This window comes from Prunus mume, linkage group LG1 (genome assembly GCF_029339155.1).
Source record: "Prunus mume cultivar Tortuosa linkage group LG1, ASM2933915v1, whole genome shotgun sequence".
Lineage (NCBI taxonomy): Eukaryota > Viridiplantae > Streptophyta > Magnoliopsida > Rosales > Rosaceae > Prunus > Prunus mume.
Window position 1 is genome coordinate 25614571 of NC_142698.1, and position 14082 is coordinate 25628652.

Sequence of the window (14082 nt, forward strand, 5' to 3'; positions counted from 1 at the left end):
AAAGTCCGTGGTGTACAAGTCTTATATGTATGACTTATGAGAAGAAAACAAATTGTATAACACAATTGTTTTCGTTCAATAACAATCCACTGAATTGAATTCAAGCAAACCAACGTATGATTGGTGCCAGAAGAAATTAACCACTGCCCTTTATCAACGTACGTATTTCTTCCACCACACATTGGTCGAAATGTATTGTTGCTGGGGATGTTTCCACTCAGCTTCATGGGGTCAATTTTGTAATTGTAAATTTTAACAACCATACAAGTACAACAAACAGTGGTTGCGAGAACAACAGTATTCGAAGGAACTGAAGACGTCTCAATTTGGAAAAGCAATTCAACAAGGACTGATTTGTTTACGTCTAGATAAACAAAGTCAAAGTTTTTGGTCCAATTCTTTATGGCCAATTCTTTGCAAGTGACTAATGGAAGCAAGTCAAAGTCTTTTGTCTTTGGAAAGCAAGTCAATCGTGGCTGATTGTAATGACCGGGACTTGGTTAAGCGCATTACTCAATCTTATTTATAAACCAGTTTGCCATGCCTTCATAATCAAACTCAAAATTCAGAATGGGGGTTTTGGTTATGAAACTGATTTTATTAATATACTCACTTGTGAATGGAGCATTGTTCGTTTGCTCCATGCATTTGAGAATGGGAGGCAACGAGACCGATAGGCTTGCACTGCTAGCCATCAAAGCTCAAATAAAGCAAGATCCTCATAATGTAACGAGCTCCTGGAATGAATCCATTCACTTTTGCTCGTGGCACGGTGTCTCCTGCAGTCAACGTACGCCATTGCCAAAGGGTCACAAGGCTAGACCTCCGATCTCAAAAGCTGGCAGGGTCCCTATCCCCACACATAGGAAACCTAAGTTTCCTAAGGGCACTAGAGCTCCGAAACAACAGCTTCAGCAATAAAATCCCTCCAGAAATTGGGAATTTGCGTAGATTGCAGGTACTGTCTCTACGCCGTAACTCATTTAGTGGCCCTATTCCATACAACATATCATATTGCTCCAACCTCATCTTCATGGACATCGGTTTCAACGAGTTGGTGGGTAAAATTCCATCTGAATTTGGCTCTTTGTCGAAGCTTCGAAGCATTGTTTTAGAAGTCAATAATTTAACAGGAGAGATCCCTCCTTCCTTGGGAAACCTTTCGTCTCTCGAGAGACTTGCTGCAGTACGAAATAACTTGGTGGGAAGCCTCCCTACTTCTCTAGGCCAATTAAAAAAATTAACATTTTTGGCATTTGGTTCAAACAAGTTAACTGGTACCATTCCTCCCTCCATCTATAACCTCTCTGCTCTTGAAGTCTTTGCCGTGGAAGTCAACCAAATTCGAGGGAGTCTTCCATCAGACTTGGGAAACACCCTTCCTAATGTCCAAATCCTTAGCATCGGTGCAAACCAATTTTTTGGATCCTTGCCACTCTCACTATCGAATGCCACGAATCTAAGTATAATTCAAGTTCACCGAAACAAGCTAACGGGACCGTTGCCGGATTTCCGAAAGCTTCAAGACCTAGAGTTATTCATCATTCAACAGAATCTTCTCGGAAGCGGTACAGATGGTGACTTGAGTTTCGTTTCGGACTTGACCAATGCCACAGAGTTAAGAGAGTTGGTGGCGGGTGTAATCAACTTTGGTGGTACGTTGCCCGTATCAATATCCAATCTTTCAACCAATCTTCAACGGTTTTGGTTTCCCAGAAACCAAATACATGGAAGCATCCCAACAGAATTAGGGAATTTGGTCAACTTGGAGTCGTTAAATATGAGGGAAAATAGCTTGACGGGTAACATTCCCACTGAAATTCAGAAGCTTTCAAGCCTTGTGGAATTATATATTTCTTTTAATACATTATCAGGAAGCATTCCGTCCTCTTTAGGAAATTTAACCAAGTTATACGAACTCTCCTTACAAGGAAATAATCTTGAAGGCGTTATCCCTTCAAGCTTGGAGAATTGCCAGCGGTTGATATTATTGGATTTATCTAATAATAAACTTAGTGGCGCAATACCTCAACAAGTTATCGGCCTCCCGTCCTTATCACAGCTTTTGAACTTGTCGACGAACAACTTTACGGGTTCTCTTCCGATGGAGGTTGGAAAGTTGAAGAGTCTGGGTGTACTGGACGTTTCTAATAACATGTTATCCGGAGAACTTCCTAGTAGCCTTGGTTCATGTGAGAGTTTAGAAGTCTTACACTTGCAAGACAACTTCTTCAAGGGGTCTATTCCCTCATCTATGATCGGGATGAAAGCCTTAGAAGAATTAGACCTTTCTCGCAACAATTTATCTGGTGAAATTCCAAAATTCTTAGAGGGCTTTGTCTTGTTGAAGAAACTAGACCTCTCATTCAATGAATTTTGGGGAGCGGTGACAACTGGAGGAGGTGCTTTTAAAAATGCAAGTGCGATTTCAATTACTGGCAACACCAAGCTCTGTGGAGGTATTGCTGATCTGCAACTGCCCAAGTGCAAGTCCCAAAAAGGAGGATCATCTCGTAGATTGAAATTAATAATCCCTTTAGTACTTTCTGGACTTGCTCTTCTCGGGATTGCTATGGTGATTTACTATTTCTTTCTTTGTTCGTCGAGAAAGAAAAGGAAAGAAATTCCGTTGAGCACATTGGCGAACAATTTTTTGCAAGTGTCATATGCTACTCTCCTAAGAGCTACTGACGAGTTCTCTTCGGCTAATTTGATTGGTGCAGGCAGTTTTGGGTCTGTGTACAAAGGAATTCTTGATGATAATGATAAACATCAACTTGTTGCTGTGAAGGTGTTCAACTTGTTACGCCATGGAGCATCAAAGAGTTTCATGGCCGAATGTGAGGCTTTAAGAAACATCAAGCATCGAAATCTTGTCGAGATTATAACTGCGTGTTCTAGTGTTGACTTTCATGGTGTTAGTTTTAGGGAGAAGAGAGGCTTAGGAAAATGGTTGATATTGTTTAGGACAATAGCTTGATAATGAATAGAAAACTTTCTTAAAAGAGTAACAAGATAAACTTATTTTATTGATTGAAATAAGAAGGGTACAAGGCTTTAGAGTTGATTGGATACAAGAGGTGACTGATGTGAGTTTAGACAGCTGGTGGTTTTTCAGCTTTCTTAACTTAAAAACATTAGTGGGCTGTTATAGCTATATATAGAGTTGCTGAACCGACTATCTAAGTTGGCTTTTTGCTTAGTTAAGTCGGTTTGCACAGTAACCGACTTTGTCTAAGTAATTTCAGCCATATATTGTAGTTTTCTACTAGAGCTTTCTACTAGCTTCATTAACTAGTGTTTAGGGAATACAACCACCGACTTTTCATTCTATATTATTCTAGAAAATTCTGCTGTCTTGTAGAAATCTCTCTCAAATGTGCATTAATGTTTAACACTCCTCCTTAATGCACATTTGTGTAATTCCGAGCATGTTACGTAGCATTTCGAATCTTGGTCTAGGGAGTGCCTTAGTAAAAATGTCTGCAATTTGCTCTTCTGTCTTGCAATACTTGAGTTCAACCTCTTTGTTTGCTGAGACTTCTCGTAAGAAGTGATGCTTGATGGCGATATGCTTTGTCCTGCTGTGGAATACAGGATTCTTCGCCATTGCTATAGCAGACTTGTTGTCGCAAAATATTTCAGTAGTTTCTGTTTGGCACTCTCCCATGTCTTCAAATATTCTTTTGAGCCAAATAGCTTGACATGCTGAACTTGCTGCTGCTACATACTCGGCTTCTGCTGATGATAGAGCCACAGTCTCTTGTTTCTTTGATGACCATGAAAATATTCCTGATCCAATTGTAAATGCATAGCCTGATGTGCTTTTCATGTCATCTACTGATCCAGCCCAATCACTGTCTGTGTAGCCAAATAGTCTTGGATTTGTAGTGGGCTTATACCATATGCCATAGTCAATTGTGCCTTGCAAGTATCTTAATATTCTCTTTGCTGCTCCATAGTGTATTTGACTTGGATTTTGCATAAATCTTGACAATAAGCTTGTCGAGTACATGATGTCAGGTCTTGTTGTTGTTAAGTATAGTAAGCTCCCAATAAGACTTCTATAAACTGATTCATTAGCTTTACTTGATCCATCTTCTTTTCTTAATTTCTCATTGGTAATAAGTGGAGTAGCTACAGTCTTGCACCTGTACATTTTGAACTTTTTCAAAAGATTCTCAGTGTACTTTTTCTGGCATATGAAGATTCCATCTTCTTCTTGGTTTATTTCAATGCCCAAAAAATAGTGCATCAACCCAAGGTCACTCATCTCAAATGTTTTCATCATATCTTTTTTGAACTCTTGAATTATATTTTCATTGTTTCCAGTGCAGATGAGGTCGTCCACATATAGAGAGACAATCAAGATATCAGACTTACCTTGAGTTTTAGTGTAGAGAGTAGGCTCGCATTTGCTCCTCCTGAAGCCTGCGTTGATGAAGTACTTGTCGATGCGGCTGTTCCATGCTCGTGGTGCTTGCTTAAGTCCGTATAGGGCTTTCTTTAGCTTGAGTGCCTTATTTTCTCCTCCTTGCTCAATAAATCCTTGTGGTTGCTCCACATATATTTCTTCTTCGAGCTCTCCATTTAGAAATGCAGACTTTACGTCTAGCTGATAAATTTTCCATTTCTTTTGAGCGGCTAATGCTACCAGTGCTCTTATAGTATCAAGTCTAGCAACTGGTGCAAAAGTCTCGTTGAAGTCTATGCCCGGCTGCTGCGAATAGCCTTTAGCTACTAGCCTTGCCTTATGATTTTGTATTGATCCATCAGGATTAAATTTGGTCTTATAGACCCATTTAACCCCAATGATTTCTTTGTCTTTTGGGCAATCAATGAGTTCCCATGTTTTGTTTTTCTCAATTGTTTTAATTTCTTCTTCCATAGCTTTCCTCCAAATTTCTTCTTTTACTGCAACTTCAAAACTTTCTGGTTCTATAGTTATGAAGTTGCAAGTTTCATATATATCTTGGAGTGATCTAGTTCTTGGTTCTGGTTCTGGAGAGCCTTCATGTTGTATAGCTGGAGGAGTTGTAGGTTGAGGAATCGTACCTGGAGTTTCTTCATTTTCCTCTCTGCACGGTTGTGTTATAGTTACACTTTTCTTTTCAACTTTTTCTTCCTCCCAGTTCCATGAAGCCGATTCATCAAACTCAACATCTCGGCTTATCATGAACTTCTTAGTTTTGGGATTGTAGATTCGATAGCCTTTAGATTGAGAACTGTATCCCAGAAATATACCAAGTTCAGATTTTTCTTCTAGCTTGTGTCTTTTCTCTTTAGGGATGTGCACATAGCAAATGCATCCAAATACTTTGAGATGCTTTGCTGATGGCTTTATATTACTCCAAGCCTCAATAGGAGTCTTATTTTGTAAGGCTTTTGTTGGGCACCTATTTAGCAAGTATACTGCTGTATACACAGCTTCTGCCCAAAATGTGTTTGGCAAGCCTTTTTCAAATATTATGGATCTTGCCATCTCCATGATAGTTCTATTTTTTCTTTCTGAGACTCCATTTTGTTTAGGAGCATAGCCAACTGTTAGTTGATGCTCTACCCCTTCATCTTCACAAAATATGTTGAATTCTTTAGAGGCATATTCTTTTCCTCTATCACTTCTTAGAGCTTTAATATAGTGGCCACTTTGTTTTTCAACATGGGTTTTGAATTTTTTGAAGATATTAAACACTTCTGATCTTTCTCGCAGAAAATAAACCCACGTCATTCTAGTATAGTCATCTATGAACAGGATAAAATACCTGTTATTATCAAGAGATGGAGTCCTCATGGGTCCACAAACGTCTGTGTGAACAAGCTCCAACAAGGCCTTAGCTCTCCAAGCCTTTCCAGATGGAAATGCTTGTCAATGTTGTTTGCCAAGTTGGCAACCTTCACAGACATCATGGATCTCTTTTATGTTTGGAAGGTCTCTTATCATATTCTTTTGATAAAGAGTTTTTAGTGCATAAAAATTAAAGTGGCCAAATCTTTTATGCCATAACCATGAATCTTCTACTTCTGCTTTCATGGCTGTGGCTTTTACAAGTTGCCATTGGATAGGAAAATTTCTATTTTCCATCTTTACTTTTGTTATTATATGATTTTTATTTCTTTTATCGAATATTGTGCAGGAGTCTCTAGAAAAGTGCAGAGAGTATCCATTTTCAATCATTTGTCCAACACTTAATAGATTATGCTCCAGGCTAGGTACCAGTAGAACATCTTTTATATATTTAGTTCCTTTATTAGTTTGGATGGAGATTGTACCTTTTCCTTTTGTCTCCACCAGTGTTCCATTTCCTAGTTTTACTTGTGATTTTACGGACTTATCTATGTTGGAAAAGATACTTTCATCTCCAGTCATGTGATTACTACAGCCGCTGTCAATATACCATTTTTTGTTGGTTCCTTCTGATGTGGCTTGATGAGCATAGAACACATGCTCATTCTTTTCACTTTTTTCTGAGTAATTGGCTTGATAGTTCTTGGATCGACAGTCTTTTTCTATGTGCCCAAATTTTTTACAATTTCGACATTTGGGCTTGCCACGGAACCAACAATCTTTTTCTAGGTGGTTTGTATTTTTACACACCCCGCAGGGAGGATAGTTTTTTCTTCCCTTTATTTCTTTTTTATTTCCCCAATTCTTATTGGATTTATAATTTTCTTTTCTAGAACTTTCTCCAATTTTCCTTTCCCCTTCTTTAGTTTTCTGAGACCTTAAATTTATTTTTGACTGAAAGGCGCTTTCAACTGAATTTTCATTTCGCCTACTCAGTCTTTTCTCATAAGCTTCAAGAGAGCCAATTAGTTCTGTCACTGACAGACTAGTTAAATCTTTTGTCTGTTCAATGGCAGTAACAAGAGGATCATACTTATCAGGAAGACTAATAAGTATTTTTTCTACAATTCTTGAGTCATTAATATTTTCTCCATAGGCTCTCAATTGATTAATTATTATTTTTATTTTAGCATAATAGTCTTGTGTGGTCTCAGAATCCTTCATTTTAATATTTTCAAACTCTCTTCTCAAAGTTTGTAGTTTAACTGCACGTACCTTGGCATTGCCTTGAAATTCTTCCTTTAAGGTATTCCATGCTTCCCTTGCAGTTGTGGCTCCCATGATTCTTGGAAAAATCGTATCATGCAAGGCTTGTTGCAGGGCATATAAGGCCTTCGCATCTTTTTGTTGATCTTTCTTCAGTTGCCTCAACTGTTCTACAGTTGGGTTTTCTGGATTATTGAAGCCAACTATCAACTATGTCCCATAAATCTTGAGACATAAAATAGGTCTTCATTTTAATACTCCAGAAGTCGTAGTTTTCTCCCATGAAAATAGGAAGAGGGTCAGAGTTTTGGCTAGTGGTAGACATGATGGAGGAGTAGTGAACCAACGCCCAAGGTTGATCGGAACAAGCTCTGATACCACTGTTAGTTTTAGGGAGAAGAGAGGCTTAGGAAAATGGTTGATATTGTTTAGGACAATAGCTTGATAATGAATAGAAAACTTTCTTAAAAGAGTAACAAGATAAACTTATTTTATTGATTGAAATAAGAAGGGTACAAGGCTTTAGAGTTGATTGGATACAAGAGGTGACTGATGTGAGTTTAGACAGCTGGTGGTTTTTCAGCTTTCTTAACTTAAAAACATTAGTGGGCTGTTATAGCTATATATAGAGTTGCTGAACCGACTAAAGTTGGCAGTAACCGTAACTTTGTCTAAGTAATTTCAGCCATATATTGTAGTTTTCTACTAGAGCTTTCTACTAGCTTCATTAACTAGTGTTTAGGGAATACAACCACCGACTTTTCATTCTATATTATTCTAGAAAATTCTGCTGTCTTGTAGAAATCTCTCTCAAATGTGCATTAATGTTTAACACATGGTAATGACTTCAAGGCTCTGGTTTACGAATACATGGACAGAGGAAGCTTAGAGGAGTGGCTGCATCATCCTACTGAAATTGCAGAGGTAAGAGAGGCACTCAATCTAGAGCAAAGGCTAGAGATTGCCATTGATGTTGCTTGTGCATTGGATTATCTTCATAATCATTGTGAAACACCGATAGTTCATTGTGATCTCAAGCCAAGCAATGTTCTTTTGGACAACGAGATGACTGGACATGTTTCTGACTTTGGACTCGCAAGATTTCTCTCCCAAGAAGCTGGTATTAATGTTTCCAACAATCACACAAGTTCCATTGGAATAAAAGGAACGGTTGGTTATGCTGCTCCAGGTAAAATTTTCTATCATATATGCTTTACTGTCCTTTTTTTACCTGTTATCTTACATAATTCAGCTATTCTATTCACAAATGTGCTGACAATATTTTATGATGTTTGAATGGTAGAGTATGGTATGGGAAGCGAGGTGTCAACAAATGGAGATGTCTACAGCTTTGGCATTCTCTTGTTAGAAATTTTCGCAGGAAAGCGACCCACCGACGACATGTTTAATGGGGACCTAAACCTTCATACTTTTGTTAAAATGGCTTTACCTGAGCGAGTTACGGACATTGCAGATTCAACACTTTTTGAAGGAGGCAACAACGAGAGAAGAGTTGAAAAAATTGTGGTGTGCTTGAATTCAATATTTAGAATTGGAATTGAATGCTCTGCTGAATCTCCAACAGAGCGTCTAAAGAATATCAGTGATGCTGCATCTGAACTGCATTCCATTAGAGACGTTCTTCTTCGATAGGAACTTTTTCTGCTATGGGTTTGTGTGATATGGGGTTCTTCTTAGAGATGTTTTTATGCGCTGCCTCAGAAATACTCTTGTTGCTGCTACAGTAGATGAGTGTTCTACTACTTTTTATTTTTATTTTTATTTTTTGGGTCGAACTTCTTCCACTACTACTACGTCGTTGTATTTGTGTGTTTGGGCTTGAAGCCCTTAGAAATGTGATCAAACAACTACAATATTGTCTAAATCTCTTATCTTAAATAAATCTGAATGTGCACTTCATCCCATTGCCTATTTTATGAAAACTAATTGTTACTTCTTAGATCAATTAGTGTGTAGTTTTATTGCAAATTGCAACTTAATGCTGGCAACAACAGTCGTTGCCGTTTGGGAATCTAGTCAAATTATCTTTGGAAAAGACATTACTAGGGATTAAATATTTATACAATCCAGTGTGGTCTACTTTGTCCATAAGTTAGTTCGGTTTTCGATTTTGGAGTTGGGCTTAAAGTTTTTTTTACGGGTTATAAATTTTTTTTATGAGCTTTTGTTTTTGTGTTTTTTTTTTAATTTTATTTTTACAAAACTCAACTAAAATTTTATTTTTAGGGCTTAAAATTTCACAAATGGCCCAATTTTATACAAAAGAAGGTGATTTGACCTAAAAAAGAGAGGTGATTTAGAGTTGGACTTAGAAAAAGATTGGTTATGGGTTTAAACATTTAGCACTCGGATTAAATATTTTATTAAAAATTTAAAAAATACACGGCCGAACAGCCCGGTCCAAAATTCACTACAAAAATGAAATATATACCTTATGTCATATTCAAGCAAACCAACGCATGATTAGTGCCAGAAGAAATTAACCACTGGCTTTTATCAACGTATTTCTTCCACCACACGTTGGTGGAAATGTATTGTTGCTGGGGCTGTTTCCACTCAGCTTCAAGTGGTCAATTTTGTAATTGTCATTTTAACAACCATACAATACAAGTACGACAAACAGTGGATGCAATGCAAGAACAGTATTCGAAGGAAATGAAGTCGTCTCAAAACAAAATAATGAAGGGCTGAACACTTTTTATTTATTTATTTTTAACAAAACAAAATGAAAAAATAACAAAGTACTTTGGTGGTGAGATTTGAGAAATTAAAAAAGAATTGTTCAATTTCATCAATGGGGAAAGAGAAGTGGGAAGGTGGGGTGAATATGCAGAGGGGATGAGGGAGATGTGGTTTTGGGGTAATGAGGGGGAGAGGAAGTGGGTCTCTTGTATATGCTTCTTTGAAGAGAGCATTTTGTTGGGTTTGATAGTGAAGAAAACTTGGGAGTGGGAGAAGGGAGAAGAGAGAAGGGTCTGATACTGACAAAAAAAAGTGAGAAGAATAGGGCGGAAAGCGGAAAGGTAGCTTAGGAAGTGTTAAATTTTTTTATTTTCTTTTTAATTTTTATGGGAAGAGAGGAAGCGTGCAATTGTTTATTGGAAGAAGAGGAAGCCTGCAATTGTTTTATGGGAAGAAGAGTTCTTCTGGCTGGAAATGGAAACGGTGTTTTTTTTTTTTTAATTTTTCTTTAATTTTAAATTTTTTTTTTGGGTCAAGTTTTTATTTTTAAGTTTGGGCTCTTGGTAATATATAAAATTTTTGAGGCCCTTCTAATTCAGAGGCCCATGGCCGACCCTGACTGCAGAGAATCCATCTCTACCACAAGGTTAGAGCGTCTCCACCCATAAAGTAAGTCAGAGGCGCAAGGCTGCCACTATTCACGTAATAGTGTCACCAGATTTGCATTGTGAGGTAAGTCTAAGGCAATTACTATTCATTGTACTTTATTTCCTATTTTTTTATACTTTAAACCATTAATTTTGATAAGCTTTTTAGATTATATTTTCGGTTGTCACGTATCACTATTTATATTTTGGATGAAGATTTGGTGTGGAAAGTGAATAAAATTGTTAGGTATTTATAGGGAAAACATCCAGAATTTTTTGGTATTTTTTAAAAAAAAATTTGAATTTTTTTGCAATTTTTTATGCCATTTGTTTTTTTTTATACAAATGGAAAGTAGTAGAAAAATGTGAGGGAAAAAATAAAATGGTTATGTATTTATAGGGAAAAAATACAGAATTTTTTGGTATTTTTTTTAAAAAAATTCAGATTTTTTTCGATTTTTTGCAATTTTTTTAGCCAAAAACGAGGACTGTCGGATTGTTGGAAAAAAAAAGGATCGAAGAGTCAGTGTTGCGACACGTGGCACAGTACCGTGCGATGATGTCACTCTGACGTCATCGAACTCGGGCTGAAGCCCAGTGGAAACTTGCCCTTGGGCTTGCCCGGGCTGGTGGGACCCAGGGCCTGCCCGGGCTGGAAGTGCAGCGCTGGAGCTGTTTTGGGCTATCTGGGGGGGCCTTTTGCCCGACTCTGTGCCTGCGGTGGAGGTGCTCTTAGAGATACCTCTTTCTGCTGCCAATTTAAGGCCAAAAAACAGCCCTCATATCTCAACATCTAAGATCTGGCCTTTGCCTAGATTAACTGTAAAACCTGCGACCCAATCCCCTAAAGAGTTTCGAATCACACCTCCAGCACCAATAGCTCCATTAGAACTTTTTCGAGACCCATCCACATTCAGTTTGAAGCCACCAACAGCAGGGGGCTCCCAAGCTAGAGCAACCCGAGTCTTGAGAGTTTTGGACTGGGGAGCATAAGCATTAGAGAACCATTCTCTTGCAGCATTTAAAATAACAATCAACGGGCGAAAAGGAAGGGGTTCCTCCTCATTAAACACATATTGATTCCTCCATTTCCATATATACCAGCAAGTAAAGACAAACCCAATGCTCCATGGCATCCCAGCACTCCAACTAGTTTTAGATAGCAGATTACTATAGATCCAGGCATTGAGATCAGCGTGGAAAAAATGTGTGCTTAGCGAATGGGTTAGCACATTATTCCAGATACTCTCAGCTTTGGGGCAATCTCTAAGAATATGGAGAACAGATTCTGAAGTCCAACCACAGATACCACAGGAAGGGTCAGCAATTAGATTTCTTTTTGCCCTTAATTCATTGGAGGAGATTTTATCGTGGTAAGCCAACAGTTTCCAAATCAGTTTCCAGAAATCAACCCAGTAATTATTAGCAAATAGCAGCTCATAGGCAGTTTTGACAGTCAAGATTCCATTGGCAACATGCTTCCAGATCTGGGAATCCTGCAGATCGCTATTAAAACCATCAGGGGAGCTGATGATCTGTTGCACTAGGTCCTTGCTAAGCACAGAACGCAGCTTTCCAATATCCCACCAACCATCAATGACAAAGTTGTTGATATTGCAGTTTAATCGCTCTGGGGTCAAGGTGTTTGTATGATTCAACGAAGGCTTAGCAGAATCCAGTGGTCTTTCCAGAAACAAACAGCATCCCCATTACCAATTCGCCATTGTATTCCTTTACAAGAAGGTCAGCACCATGTAGGGTAGAGCAGCCTTGTTTTTCTTTCAGGGAGGGGTCAAACATGGTCTTCCCCTTTAAATATTTGGTTTCGAAATTTTTTGTGATCCTTATAATGAATATTTTTTTTGGTCGAAAGATCCTTATAATGAATGAGCCATCTAATTTTCGCAAGCAACGCCTGGTTCATGTCGGAGGTTTTTTTGAAACCTAAGTCACCTTTGGATTTGGGCCTACATATCAAATCCCATTGGCAAAGGTGCACTTTCTGTTTATTTGCACTTCCTCCCCAAAAGAAATTTATGTTTACACGGTCCAGTTCTTTACAGGTAGACATGGACAATCAGATTGCTCTTCCAAGAGGCCAATCTTTGATGGACCTTATCCACCAGTTTTCTATGAGTGTTGCGGGAGACTCTTGAGTGGAGCAGAGGCATCCCTAAGCATTGACCAAGGTTTTCAGTAAAGGGGGGACCCACATATACAACTTATTTCTGTAGCCAAAACATTACCGGTGTTGGGTGAGCAGTTGATTGCAGACTTTTCAAGTTAACAGTTTGGCTAGAAGCTCTATAGAATTTCTCTAGGCAATCTTTCATCACTCGAGCTTGTTGGGTGCTTGCTTCAGTAAATAAGATCAAGTCATAAGCAAAGACGAGGTGGGAGACAAGAGGTCCGGATTGAGAGCTCTTCACAGGCTTCCACTTCTTCCTTCGTACAGAGTCAAAAATGATGTGGGAAGTTTCTCAATGCACAAGCGGAGAAAGTGGATCCCTTTGTCTAATGCTGCTGGTGGGGGTGAAACTGTCAGTGAGTTCCCCATTGACACACACCTGATGCCTTACAGTGGAAACACAAGACATAATCAATTGGCTAAGCATAGATGGTAGCCCAATTTCATTAAGAACAAACCTGATAAAGTTCCAGTTCAGCCTGTCATAGGCCTTGGATAAGTCAACCTTCCAGGCTATGAAGCCCTTTCTCCCCTTAGAGTTTTTGAATTTGTGCATGAGTTCTTGAGCCACTAGAATGTTGTCAGTTATTTGTCTCCCAGGGACAAAGCTCACCTGGTTAGGGCTTATCAAGGTAGACATCAGGGGCCTTAATCGAGCAACAATGATTTTGGATAGTACCTTGTAGAGGGTGCAGCATAAGCTTATGGGACGAAATTGGGCCATTGTTTGTGAGCTAACAACTTTGGGAACCAGTGTTATCAGTGTACCATTCAGCCCTTCAGCCACATGACAGTCTGCAAAGGCGAGGGAGGTATCCTCATGAGGATCAGAGATCGAAGTGTTGGCATCCATGTAAGTGTCAGTTTCCTTCCCAAGCTCTACACTGCTGCCATCTATATTGGGGGGTTGATGCCCAAAGATATACATCCCTTTTTAGTTATACACGTTTTGCCCACTGGCCCAGTTGGTTAATTGATCATTAATTGACACCTTATTTATAACTGTCCTCCCTCCAATCACCAACTTACCAGTAGAGTTCCAAGCCCTAGAAGTTGAGCTACTCAGGATATCCCCATGTTTTGAGCCCAAGCTCATGTAACTCTGCTTCTGTACTGGCTTGTTTGAAATGTCATTCAATACTGTTCTAGCGCCAAGCATAGCGGCCTTGGATTTTGTCCATGCTTTCTTCCCAGTATATGCTGTCCATTTTGAGGTATCCTTATGAATTGGCTGTTTCTGGTTGGCACTCCTAGCATCTCCCACACCATCACTCTCCGTATTGTCATCCATTTCTCTTAAGGCTTCAAATCTGGACCCCTGACCTTTGCCTCCAGAGATCCTGCCTTTTCCTTCTGTAGCTATAGCTTTATGTTTCCTTCAGGGGGGCACATTCATCCATGGCCCTCTCAAACCTTCATTTGCTTCCGTATAGTTCTCGTTTTCCACCTCAGCAGGTTGTCCCATTGCATCTGCTCCTACTGCATTTGGAGTT

The 14082-nt window shown here is 39.0% G+C and overlaps 2 protein-coding genes across 2 annotated transcripts; one reads left to right on the forward strand and one right to left on the reverse strand.

Moving 5' to 3' along the window:
• Positions 1 to 550: 550 nt before the first annotated feature.
• LOC103324137 (uncharacterized) lies at positions 551 to 8971 on the forward strand. The gene is made up of 3 exons (XM_089055008.1): positions 551 to 2912; positions 7887 to 8240; positions 8355 to 8971. The coding sequence occupies exons 1-3, from the start codon at positions 743 to 745 to the stop codon at positions 8702 to 8704; spliced, it is 2874 nt and encodes a 957-aa protein (XP_088911134.1). The 5' UTR covers positions 551 to 742; the 3' UTR covers positions 8705 to 8971.
• Positions 8972 to 11180: 2209 nt separating this feature from the next.
• On the reverse strand, positions 11181 to 13880 carry LOC148921434 (uncharacterized). The gene is made up of 3 exons (XM_089048822.1): positions 13619 to 13880; positions 13048 to 13483; positions 11181 to 12084 (listed from the first exon to the last, which is right to left on the reverse strand). The coding sequence occupies exons 1-3, from the start codon at positions 13878 to 13880 to the stop codon at positions 11181 to 11183; spliced, it is 1602 nt and encodes a 533-aa protein (XP_088904948.1).
• Positions 13881 to 14082: the final 202 nt, after the last annotated feature.